At 44.0% G+C, this 12,969-nt stretch overlaps 1 protein-coding gene across 1 annotated transcript in view; it reads right to left on the bottom strand.

Moving 5' to 3' along the window:
* Positions 1-12,969, bottom strand: part of COL3A1 (collagen type III alpha 1 chain) — a 2,242,195-nt gene that overhangs the window by 1,634,642 nt on the left and 594,584 nt on the right. Inside the window, exon 13 of the mRNA XM_068244947.1 lies at positions 2,945-2,998. Coding sequence (XP_068101048.1) covers positions 2,945-2,998 — 54 coding nt within the window. The remainder of the gene's footprint in view (positions 1-2,944; positions 2,999-12,969) is intronic.

Below are 12,969 nucleotides of genomic sequence, written 5' to 3'. Positions count from 1 at the left end.
ACCGACGTCAGATCACCTCCCAAGCGCAGTGTTTACAATCTATTCTCTCCTCTAAACACCCACTAATTACCCATCAATCACCCATCAATCACCCCCTATCACCACCTGTCACTGTTACCCATCAGATCAGACCCTAATCTGCCCCTTGCGGGCACCCAATCACCCGCCTACACGCTCAGATTGCCCTCAGACCCCCCTTATCAATTCACCAGGGCATTATTTACATCTGTCCTTCCCTGTAATAACCCACTGATCACCTGTCAATCACCTGTCAATCACCCATCAATCACCCCCTGTCACTACCACCCATCAATCACCCCCTGTCACTGCCACCCATCAATCAGCCCCTAACCTGCCCCTTGCGGGCAATCTGATCACCCACCCACACCAATAGATCGCCCGCAGATCCGACATCAGATCACCTCCCAAGTGCAGTGTTTACATCTGTTCTCTCCTCCAAACACCCACTAATTACCCATCAATCACCCCCTGTCACTGCTACCCATCAGATTAGACCCCTATCTGCCCCTAGGGCACTCAATCACCCGCCCATACCCTCAGAACGCCCTCAGACCCCAGCCCTGATCACCTTGCCAGTGCATTGCTTGCATCTATTCCCCCCTCTAATCACACCTTGAGACACCCATCAATCACCTCCTGTCACCCCCTAGCACACCTACCCATCAGATCAGGCCCTAATTTGCCCCGTGTGGGCTCCTGATCACTCGGCCAAACCCTCAGATCCCCCTCAGAACCCCTTCCGATCACCTCCCCAGTGCATTGATTGCATCTATTTTCCCCTCTAACCACCCCCTGAGACACCCATCAATCACCTCCTGTCACCCCCTAGCACTCCTATCCATCAGATCAGGCCCAATACAACCTGTCATCTAAAAGGCCACCCTGCTTATGACCGGTTCCACAAAATTTGCCCCCTCATAGACCACCTGTCATCAAAATTTTCAGATGCTTATACCCCTGAACAGTCATTTTGAGACATTTTGTTTCCAGACTACTCACGGTTTTGGGCCCGTAAAATGCCAGGGCGGTATAGGAACCCCACAAGTAACCCCATTTTAGAAAAAAAGACACCCCAAGGTATTCTGTTAGGTGTATGACGAGTTCATAGAAGATTTTATTTTTTGTCAAAAGTTAGCGGAAATTGATTTTTATTGTTTTTTTTCACAAAGTGTCATTTTTCACTAACTTGTGACAAAAAATAAAATCTTCTATGAACTCACCATACTCCTAACGGAATACCTTGGGGTGTCTTCTTTCTAAAATGGGGTCACTTGTGGGGTTCCTATACTGCCCTGGCATTTTAGGGGCCCTAAACCGTGAGGAGTAGTCTAGAAAACAAATGCCTCAAAATGACCTGTGAATAGGACGCTGGGCTCCTTAGCGCACCTAGGCTGCAAAAAAGTGTCACACATGTGGTATCGCCGTACTCAGGAGAAGTAGTATAATGTGTTTTGGGGTGTATTTTTACACATACCCCTGCTGAGTCGGAGAAATATCTCTGTAAATGGACAATTGTGTGTAAAAAAAATCAAACAATTGTCATTTACAGAGATATTTCTCCCACCCAGCATGGGTATGTGTAAAAGTACACCCCAAAACACATTATACTACTTCTCCTGAGTACGGCAATACCACATGTGTGGCACTTTTTTGCAGCCTAACTGCGCTAAGGGGCCCAAAGTTCAATGAGCACCTTTAGGCTTTACAGGCGTGCTTACAATTAGGCACCCCCCAAAATGCCAGGACAGTAAACACACCCCACAAATGATCCTATTTTGGAAAGTAGACACGTCAAGGTATTCAGAGAGGAGCATAGTGAGTCCGTGGCAGATTTCATTTTTGTTTGTTGCAAGTTAGCAGAAATGGAAACTTTTTTTTTTCTTTTTTTGTCACAAAGTGTCATTTTCTGCTAACTTGTGACAAAAAATAAAATCTTCTATGAACTCACCATGCCTCTCAGTGAATACTTTGGGATGTTTTCTTTCCAAAATGGGGTCATTTGGGGGGTATTTATACTATCCTGGAATTCTAGCCCCTCATGAAACATGACAGGTGCTCAGAAAAGTCAGAGATGCTTCAAAATGGGAAAATTCACTTTTTGCACCATAGTTTGTAAACGCTATAACTTTCACCCAAACCAATAAATATAGGCTGAATGGGTTTTTTTTTTATTAAAAACATGTTTGTCCACATTTTCGTGCTGCATGTATACTGAAATTTTACTTTATTTGAAAAATGTCAGCACAGAAAGTTAAAAAAATCATTTTTTTGCCAAAATTCATGTCTTTTTTGATGAATATAATAAAAAGTAAAAATCGCAGCAGCAATTAAATAGCACCAAAAGAAAGCTTTATTAGTGACAAGAAAAGGAGCCAAAATTCATTTAGGTGGTAGGTTGTATGAGCGAGCAATAAACCGTGAAAGCTGCAGTGGTCTGAATGGAAAAAAAGGGTCTGGTCCTTAAGGGGGGTAAAGCCTGCGGTCCTCAAGTGGTTAAACAATATCAGTTGCTTGTCAGTCCTGCTGACCTATGGCTGCAGTAGTGGCTGCATCACACACCTGAAACAAGCATGCAGCTAATCCAGTCTGGCTTCAGTCAGAGCACCTGATCTGCATGCTTGTTGAGGGGCTGTGGCTGAAAGTATTAGAGACACAGGATCAGCAGGAGAGTCAGGCAACTGGTATTCTTTTAAAAGGAAAAACCCAGATCCTTCTCAGTTTAGGTTCCCGTTAATGATATATTGAAATTGTAATCAGTCTGCTTGACCCTAATAGTACACAGTTGTTGGTAAATTGCTGAGTGATTCTTATGCATGGTTCAAGGCCACGATTACAGTGCATGTATTTAAAAGTGAATGTAATTAATTAATTAATGCATATTTCAAATATAGCTAAAAGCATGTTATATATGAAGTCAACTTACAGCTGGTCCAGGAGAACCAGAACGGCCTCTTTCACCAGGCTGACCTCTTTGACCCTAAAAAAGAAAAGAAAACATATATGACACTTTAGGGTTTTAAAATGTTTTCTTCATCTTTAAAGGATACCTTAACGCTCCTAAATTTTAAAACCATGCTCCTCCGTTACCTTCTAAAAGCCTCGCTCTCCGAAGCTACTACCGGGTCGGCCAGGTCGGTGAGCAGTACACAGGCACTGCCTGGCGATGCACGTCTTTGATTAAGCACCTGTGGTCAGTAGCGCTCTGCGCATGCGCAGCATGTAGTCGTGACATCTACATAGCGCGCATACACAGAGCGCTCCCAACTATGAGCGTGTGATCAAGGACACGCATAGCTGGGTTTTATAATTTAGGAGAACAAAAGTTTCCTTTAACACAGTCATATGCATTAGATCATTTTGCCAAGAAAATGGATTGTTTTAGTTTCAGTTTGGCTTTATGGTCTACATAAAATAAAATTTATTTTCAAAATTATGTCATTGCTAACAGCTTAAGTCTTGCCAGAATACTTTTTTTTTTACACGTTACATAATAGTATATGGCTATACAATACCAAAAACATTTACAAATAACTACTTTAAAGTAAAAATACTTAACTGCTAAAATGTATTAGGATCAGTGGCAGACCTACCATAGGGCTGAAGGAGCTCAGGGGCACCGGGTGTAGCCATGGCTAGGGGTGCCGCTGTGGTGCTCAGCCACTGTGTTCTTCTACCTGCTACCCTTTCTCATAGTTTGGGCAACATTCAGGAAAATAGCAGCAGGCAGTGCAGGGAACTGTACTACTTCCTGCACTAGATATAGCACAGCACGGGTGAGAGGTTTTCCTGCCATTTCTCCTCTCCCACCAGCCTCTCTGTCTTGTGCCTCTAACTCTTTATCTCCCCCTCCTCCTATGCACCCCAGCTGAAATTTATTGCTGGAAGCACCCCAAAAAATCCCTTTTGAGGGCTAATATTCTTCTGATGTGTGTTTTTTTTGTGTGTGTGTGACACTGCACATAGCCCACAGCAGCTGGCCCTTGCTGTACCCCTGTCAGCACACTGTATTACGAGTGCATATCTTTCCACTGTATTTGTGATTGAACTTACTAAAGCATAGAACCCTGTGTGGGTGACACACTGCATACAGCCCTGTCGCAGCCGGCCCTTGCTGTATCCCTGTCAGCACATTGTATTACCAGTGCATATCTTTCCACTGTATTTGTGATTGAACTTATTATAGCATAGCTCTCTGTGTGGGTGACACTGCATAGATACAACCCACAGTCCCAGCTGGCCCTTGCTGTGCTTTGCCTGTACACTGTATTACCACCAGTGCATATCTTTTCACTGTATTTGTGATTGAACTTACTATAGCATAGCTCTTTGTGTGGGTGACACACTGCATACAGCCCACAGAGACACAGGGGCAATTAGCTAGGCTGTTCTTTATTGCTGAAAGCACCCCAAAACAATAGTCCTTTTGAGGGCTCAGCCTTTTGAGGGCTCATACTGTTCTATTCTGGCGTGTGTGTGTGTGTGTGTGTGTGTGTGTGTGTGTGTGTGTGTGTGTGTGTGAGAGAGAGAGAGAGAGAGACACTGCAGTTCTACTATCCTCGCCTGTCTATTACAAGCCAGCACACTATCATCATAAGCAGTGCTGAGCTTGCAACTGTATTTGTGATTAAACATGCTATAGTCTGTGTGGGATTCACACTGCATACAGGCCAGGCCACAGTCATTGCTGGGCCTTGCAGTTCTACTATCCTCTTCTATCTATAACAAGCCAGCACACTGTTTTTCATCATAAGCAGTAGCTTGCAACTGTATTTGTGATTAAACATACTATAGGATATCTGTCAGTGTGGGTTACACACTGCATACAGGCCAGGCCACAGTCATTACTGGGCCTTGCAGTTCTACTATCTTTTTCTATCTATAACAAGCCGGCACACTGCCTATCATCATAAGCAGTGCTTAGCTGGTGGAAGCGTGACATATCTTCCTCCTCCTGCTCTGATTCAGGCACCCCACAACTACTTACCACTCAGCCTGCAGCCACCACCACTACTATTAGCACCACAGCCGCTCCACTTGAGATGTCGGAGGAGTTATTCACACGTTCCTCTGAAGAATTTACTGATGCACAACCATTATTCATACAAGATGAAGGCACTAAGGATGTTACACCAACACCACCTCATATGTCTGAGTTAGGTGTCACTACACACATGGACATAAGGTGTGAGGATGATGATGAACTACCGGTTGTTGGTGCAGTTTTGGAGGAGTCTGATACAAGCAAAGCTGTGGATGATTATGATGATGATGATCATAGCATGATGTCACGTGGGATCCCGGAAGACAAGATGAACAGGGGGACAGTTCAGAGGGGGAGTCAGAGAGGAGGAGGAGGAGATGAGTTCCTGTAAGCAGCAGGGGAGCTCATAGGGAAACAGCTTGTGGCAGTATCCAGTGGCATGTATCGCCACCTATGGTCAGCCAGCCAATACGCCCTTCAACGCCTGCTGCTGCCACCACCAGAATTACGTTATCCCAGAGGTCACCATTGTGGAATTTTTTTGTCTCTCTGCCTCAGATTACAGCGATGCCATCTGTAATATCTGCTACCAAAAACTGAGTCATGGAAAGTGCAACACCCACCCAGGGACAACTGCCTTACGAAGGCACATGATCTCCCAGCACAAACACCAATGGGATGAGCACATGAGGAAAAGCAGCACACAAACGCAAAGCCACCCTCTGCCTCCTCTTCCTCCTCCTGGTCCAGCATCTTCAGCCACTTAATCCTCTGTTACCCTTGCAACTTCACAGCCACCCTCCTCCACTCCGCCTCTCACCTTGAGCAGTTTCTACTCCTCTGCCCACAGCCAGGTGTTTGGTAAGGAAATATTTGATTGGAAGAAGCCAATGCCTGCCAGTCACCCCCTTGCCCGGCGTCTGACAGCTGGCTGGGCGGAACTGTTAACCCGCCAGCTGTTACCATACAAGCTGGTGGACTCTGAGGCCATCGGAAAATTTGTGGCAATTGGGACACCACAGTGGAACATACCAGGCTGCAATTATTTTTCAAAAAAGGCAATACCCAAACTGTACCGTACTGTTGAAAGGCAAGTGGTGTCGTCTCTGGCACACAGCATTGGGTCAAGGGTCCATCTGACCACAGATGCCTGGTCTGCAAAGCACAGTCAGGGCAGGTATATTACTTATACGGAGCTTAAAAAACAAAACAAGACCGAGAGCCCAATATGGTGTAGTATGTCAGATTGTGGCGAGATAAATGTAAATTCACAATAGATGTACTCACAAGGTTGGGTTACCACAAAGGCAACCACTGGAAAAGCAGGTGGGGAGAATTATAACCTGACCCCACTCAGGTGTTTAAAATTGTCGCTCTCTGTAGATAGGAAAACAAGTTGGGGATGCACCCCTCCACCCAGAGTGGACTTAATCAATGAAAAACAACGAAAAACAACAGAGGCGCCAGCAAGAATAAAATATTTAAAAACCGTTTAAAAGCAGGGGTGTTGGTGGACTCACCTCCCTCAGGTACAAACCAGTCAATGAGCCGTCAATAAACAACAATATTATTTATTGGGGTTCTCCGAGTATATGCTATATACTGGCGCCTCTGTTGCTTTTCGTTGTTTTTCATATATTACTTATACGGCACATTGGGTAAACCTGCAGACCGCTGGCAAGCATGGAGTACATGGCTGTGCAGTGGACTTGGTGGTGCCACCGTCATGGCTTGCAGGCAGGCCTGCTGCCACCTCCTTTTCTTCTCCTCCTACATTCTGTTCGCTGTCGTCCTCCTCCTTGGATAAATTCTACTCTACTCTCAAACTGCACACCCACAGCTCCCCAGGGCCAATTCCGCATGCCAGGTACGACGGTGTCACGCCATCTTTGACATGTTTTGCCTGGGAGTCACACTGGACCAGCACTCCTGGCCGCTCTGAACAAACAGGTGGATTAGTGGCTGACTCCGCACCAACTGGAGTTCGGCCAGTGGTGGGCAGATATTTTCAGTGATCACAGATTAGCCGTGATTCACAAGCATTTTTTCACTATTTGGCTTCAGTATTCAACGCCGTGATCGATTCTGGATCACGGAAATCGGCCCCGGCAATGCCATGAATAAGAATATTCAGAATGCATTCACAGTCGTGATCGCAGTGGTTAAAGCCGTGATTAGGTTGTCAGAATTCTAGTGGTTTTATTTATGCAGGAAAAGCTGTCATATGTGTATGTATATATAAATATTAATAATCAATACAGTCCTTCTAAAGAAAGAAATAATTATTGTTAAAACCTATAATATAATTTAATACTTTGAATTACATGTAATACTGGATTCAGTCAGTGATCGTTAGAGAAAGTAAAACTTTTATAAGATTGTTTTAACTTGTAAGCTAGAAGATTGTTGACGTACTTTTTACAAGGCCGTTACAGACAGCAAGAATATAATGCCATGTTTTGACTATGAAACAATTCTGGAATGTAAATACTGAACTTTGTAAGGTTGTCCTGTATTTAGGACAAATGATGCCACCTGGCGGTTTTATAGTCTTATAAAATTAATATTATAAATAGATTGTTATTTATGATGAGATAGTTTGATGAGTTATAGTGTCAACCTGACCTGGGAAAGTACAGACACATTCCAAAAACTAATTAGCATAAGAGGATATTATCAGAAATGCGTCATAAATGACATTGTTTAGTCTCAATGTCTTGGGAAAAAAGTCAACCAGCAGATAAGATGGCTGTTGACAGCCATTTTTAATTAACTGCGTCAGAAATTACCTGATCAGAATTTGTAAACACTCCAAATGAGGTTAGTTCCCACAAGTTAAGATAATTAAGGTATTCAAAACAAAAAAGTGTTATGGGTATTTTAAATGTCAAAGATAGCGAGCTACACATGGAAGCTTTAGCCAATCAGAACCTGGGATTCAGGGAAATACCAGATTAGGCAGCCATATTGCTTCCTATCCCTATAAAAGTAGGGGCTGAAAGCTCATAGTTTGCAGAAGCCCAACAATCTCCTGAGAAGACACATGAGGCAGAAGCTACCTTCTCACAAGTGGTATTAGATGCTGGAGAGATGACAGAGAAGGGGTAATATGCTTAATATTCTGGTGATTTACTTTATTAATTTTTCAGCATTATGTTCTGTTAAGATGTTAGCAAGAAGTTTTTTTAGAAGCTATTTTCTATGCTATTTCTTTAAGAAGATTACTACAAGTTTTACACAGCTACTAGATACACAGCTATTGATACAGATGAGACTACTTTTGATCTTATTCTACATAACACAACTGTTATATTCTTTTTTTTGAATGTGCTTAGAAGATTGATGATTGTTTGGCTCTAAAGCCTTGATAAGATGGAATACTGTTCGAAGGAAACACTACTTGGAACTGTTCATATTTTGTATATATGCTGTATGATAAGCAAATACAATTTTTTATATAAAATCATATACTGAATGCTCTGATTCATTTCAAGATACACCGTCAATCTATAATTTCTGTTATAGAGGGTTCAGACCCCAGCTATGCCGGATTTATATGATAGCAACGCTTTAAAGGCTGGTCCTTTACTGAGTTAGCAATCATGAAAAAGGCAAGAACCGCTCAGGTTTTTGAAAAGGTCGTGATTAGTGGAAATGGGCGGAAATTACATCCCCCTGGGCCAATCAGAGGCCCCAAGCCAGGCCCTAGCAACCAATCATAGGAGGGGAAGCTCTGCCCTCCCCTCCTGTATATAAAGTGGCGGCCATGATGAAAAACTATCCTTGCTAGACTGTGGCACTGAGAGGATCATCTCCAAGCCATTCGTTGCTTCAGCAAGCGCGTTTTTTTTTGTCAAAAACATAGCGTTTTTACTCCTAACAGTGCTCTTATACTGTAGTATATACTTGTATTCAGCTAGCTAGCCAGTGAGTGATTACTTAAGTTAGTTGTGTTCAGTGAGAGAGTGCACTGATTGCTGTGCTTAGTGTAAGCAGGTTCACCAATTCTACTGCTCTATTAGTAACTGTATATCCTTGTATTTAGGTAGCCAGTGAGTGATTAACTTCAGTTAGCTGTAGTCAGTGTGGGTCAGTGACAGTGTACTGATTGCTGTGCTTAGTGCAGGCAGGTTCAACTTCACACTGATTCTATTGCTCTATTACTTTATACGATTTATTGCGATCAACTTCAATTAGTTGCAGTCACTGGCACTGGTCAGTCACTAAGTTTAGTCAGTGATATTGTACTTTTCTAGTAGTGCAGGCAGACCACTGTCCACTAATTTTTGTGCTCTATATTTCACTGTATCTGACACTTGTATTCAGCTCATAGCCAGTGAACAACTTCAGTTAGTTGCAGTCACTGCCACTGTTCAGTCACTAAGTTTAGTGAGTGACATCGTACTGTGCTAGTATCGTGCAGCCAGTTACTTTGCTGTGCACATAATGCAGTCAGACCGTGGCGCTGTCCAGTGATTTTCATGTTCTATTACTGTATTCAGTATTTGCGCAGTCTGCGCATTTGTTTTTTTTTTTCTGAAAAATCAATAAACTGTTATATTCCATCTGTCCCCAGGCCCACACACGTATTGACTGGAAAAAGCAGCACACGTTCTCCACCTTGAAATACAATAGAATACAACACGTCTGGCAGGGGTCGTGGGTGTGGCAGGAGAAGGAGTGCCATTGCCTCTGCCAGTTCTGGAACTGGTCCACAGCCAGAGAGAGGGCGCTCAGCTGTAGAGGGTGCAGCCGAGAGGCGTCTATCCGCAGCACAGCATGGGCCGAGTCAGCTGACACTGCTGTCACCCATTTTCAGCACCTTGGCTCGACGCCGTGTGGTCGTTGAGGAGCTTGACTCACAGGCATTGATGGACATGATGACGGAGCAGCAGCCTATCATGAATTTCTCACAGACCTCCTCTGTGAGCAGCACTCCCAGCAGCAGCAGCTGCCAACGCCCCATGCAAGTTGTAACATCCACGCCAGCAGCCAGTGGTCAGCAGCCCTCCCCAGACAAGAGCATTGTGTCCCTCAGTCCGGCGTCTGGGTGAGTATTGATGGCTGCCATTGAGGATGATGAAGGTGATGATGATCGGGACCAATTGTAGGTGCCTCAGGCCCCGGGAAGACATGTGGGGCTTGATTCACAAAAGCGTGCTAACTGTTAGCACGCCGGTGAAAAGCCACTTATCACGTGCAAACTGCCTCTTCGCCTGCAAAATCAGCTGCTTTGTGTGCTAAGTAGTGTGATAAGCATACTTTGCACGCGAAGCAGCTGATTTTGCATGCAAAGTAGTGCGCGTAAAACTTTACACACGCAAACTTTTACGCGCGCTAAAACAGCACGCGAACAGTAACAGCTTTGCCGTGCAAACTACTTAGCACCCTAGTTTGCACATCCAAAGCTTTTAGGCGTGCTAACTAGGTTAGCACCCATTTGTGAATCGATCCCGTTGTATGTTGTGCTTAACTACTAAAGTCTGTGATCCCACTGCCAGGGTCTACGGATACTTACAGTTTTTGGGGACAATTCTCGTGCTGTGGTGCTACCAATGAGGGGTCATGCCTTTCAGTGCTGCTGCTGCGTGGTTAGTCCTCCTCCTCCTCTTGCTGCTGCTGATGTTGGAATTTAATACTTAAGTCTATGTTCCCACTGCCAGGGTCTACGGAAACTTAAAATTTTTAGGATGATTTATCGTGCTGTGGTACCACCAGTGAGGTGCCATACTCTTCTGTGCTGCCGCAGAGTGCTGCTTAGTCCTCCTGCTGCCGCCTCTCATGTCATATTTAACGACAACAGCAGTCTGTGTACCCACCACCAGGGTCCACAGATGCTATAATTTGTGGGCTGATTTATCATGCTGTGGTGCCACCAATGTGGTGCCATACTCTTCTCCTGTGCTGCCGCAGAGTGCTGCTTAGTCCTCCTGCTGCCGCCTCTCATGTTGTAATTAACAACAGCAGCAGTCTGTGTACCCATCACCAGGGACCACGGATGCTAAAATTTTTGGACTGATAATTTATCATGCTGTGGTGCTGTGCTGATTTATCAGACAACTTTGCTGCCATGTCATTGCTATTGATGCAAGGAATAAAAAACATTTACAAGAACCTCTCTAGGTGTTTTTGTGGCATCGTCCATCGTCCACTCATACCACCACCGCCAGGTGCCACTGGGACTTGCCATCTCCTCTGCGATTGCTTAAAGTGTATTTCCCTGTTTAAAACCAATTATTACCAATTAACAGCCCCATTTGAAGTGTTGATTTAACTTTAAAATCTATGTTCCCCTTTAATTGGCTGTCCTATCCCACCTGACTAAAAGGGATCCTAAATAAAAAGAAAAAAAAAGCCAGTTTAACTTACCTAGGGCTTCTATCAGCCCCCTGCAGCCACCTTGTGCCGACGTTGTCACTGAGCAATGTTCCACTCCCCCCTTCTCCCAGTGAGTCGATGGCCAATGCGCATGCAAGACCCCTGCCGTGGGCATCCTTAATCGTGCTCCCATCACCAGGAGTACATGAGTACCATGAGTACATGCACAGTAGAGATTTTCCCGATCAGGAGGCATGCTGACCGGGGCCAAAAGAGGAGCACTGCAGGTGACAGGAAGATCATGGAGTGACGTTGCATGCACAGGATAGCTGCAGGGGACTGGTAGAAGTTTCAGGTAAGTTAAACTGACTTTTTTAAAACTTACTTTAGGTTCCCTTTAAAGGAGATCAGCCACAAAAAATAAAAATTAAAAATAAAGTGGACTGTATGAGTAGGAATAAAAATGTATTAAGATCAGTGTAAGTAAAATGTTTAAAGGGAACCAGAGATGAACGATTCACACAAAATAAACATATCAGTTGATAGCTTGTAAAGAATAAATGCTCTACCCGATAATTTTGCCACACTGGTGTGCCTTTTTGAGTGCTTTTTATCCATTATTGCTCCGGGAAATATCCAATATGGCCGCCGGCTCATATTCCTTCTGCTTCCAGGTTATGAGGTGTTCTGGATGTGCTGTCTAGGCTATATGAGACTATAGACAAGCAGGGCTGCTGCAGGCTTTCATCTGTGTGCTTTCAACTTCATATTCTGGTATGCTGTGTGGCTGCCTGTAGGAAGTGTCTCTCATAGTAATGATACTGCATACAGTAGATAATAATGATGACTGGCTGCACAGACAGAGCACACAGATCACACAGCCACACTTGTCTGTTAGACAGAGATTTTTCCTGCAGCAGCAGCCCCTCCCATGTCATCAGAGCTCTCAGTATGTAAAGCAGGAAATCTGATCCAGGAAGGGGAAGGCTTGGGCTTGAAAAGACTCCACAGAAGAGTGACTCAGCTATAATGATTCCAGGTCAAACCTCGACTGAATAGTCGGTGGATTCTTATCACAGTTGATAACAGATAGATTAGACTGAGAAGAATAAAACTAAAAGCAGGGTAGGTGTTTACTGTCATGTTCCCACTGATAAATGTAATAAAATACATGAGGGTGCTTCGTCTCTGGTTCTCTTTAAAAAAAAAAATGGTTATAAAGACACATCAGTATAAAGTCAATGTATTTTATCTCACATTTGATGGGAGATGTGGCAGCACCAATAGGAAAGGGAGAAGCTAAAACAATGTTTTGATTTATTTTTCTCAGCAATAAGAAGCCTTATACCTATGAATGATGGTATGTTCCTGGCTCTTGTGACTCACAGCTAATTGCTGTTAACTGTAATTCGCATGGAGAAGAAGTCATGTGCGGGAGATCATTACAGAGAGGGCACCCCAGATAGAAACAGGGAAGAGCTGGACAGCTGCACAGACAAGAGAAGTGAGCATGCATTCTTATCTGTGTATCTGCTGTAAAAACACACACAGTTACTAAAGGAGTCTTGTTACCACAGCAATGACACATCAATGAGATGCCATGGTAATTGACAAAATGAAAGTAAAACATACACTCATTAGTTCCTGTT

Source organism: Hyperolius riggenbachi, chromosome 7, assembly GCF_040937935.1.
Source record: "Hyperolius riggenbachi isolate aHypRig1 chromosome 7, aHypRig1.pri, whole genome shotgun sequence".
Classification (NCBI taxonomy): domain Eukaryota; kingdom Metazoa; phylum Chordata; class Amphibia; order Anura; family Hyperoliidae; genus Hyperolius; species Hyperolius riggenbachi.
This window is presented reverse-complemented; position numbering and strand designations above follow the sequence as displayed.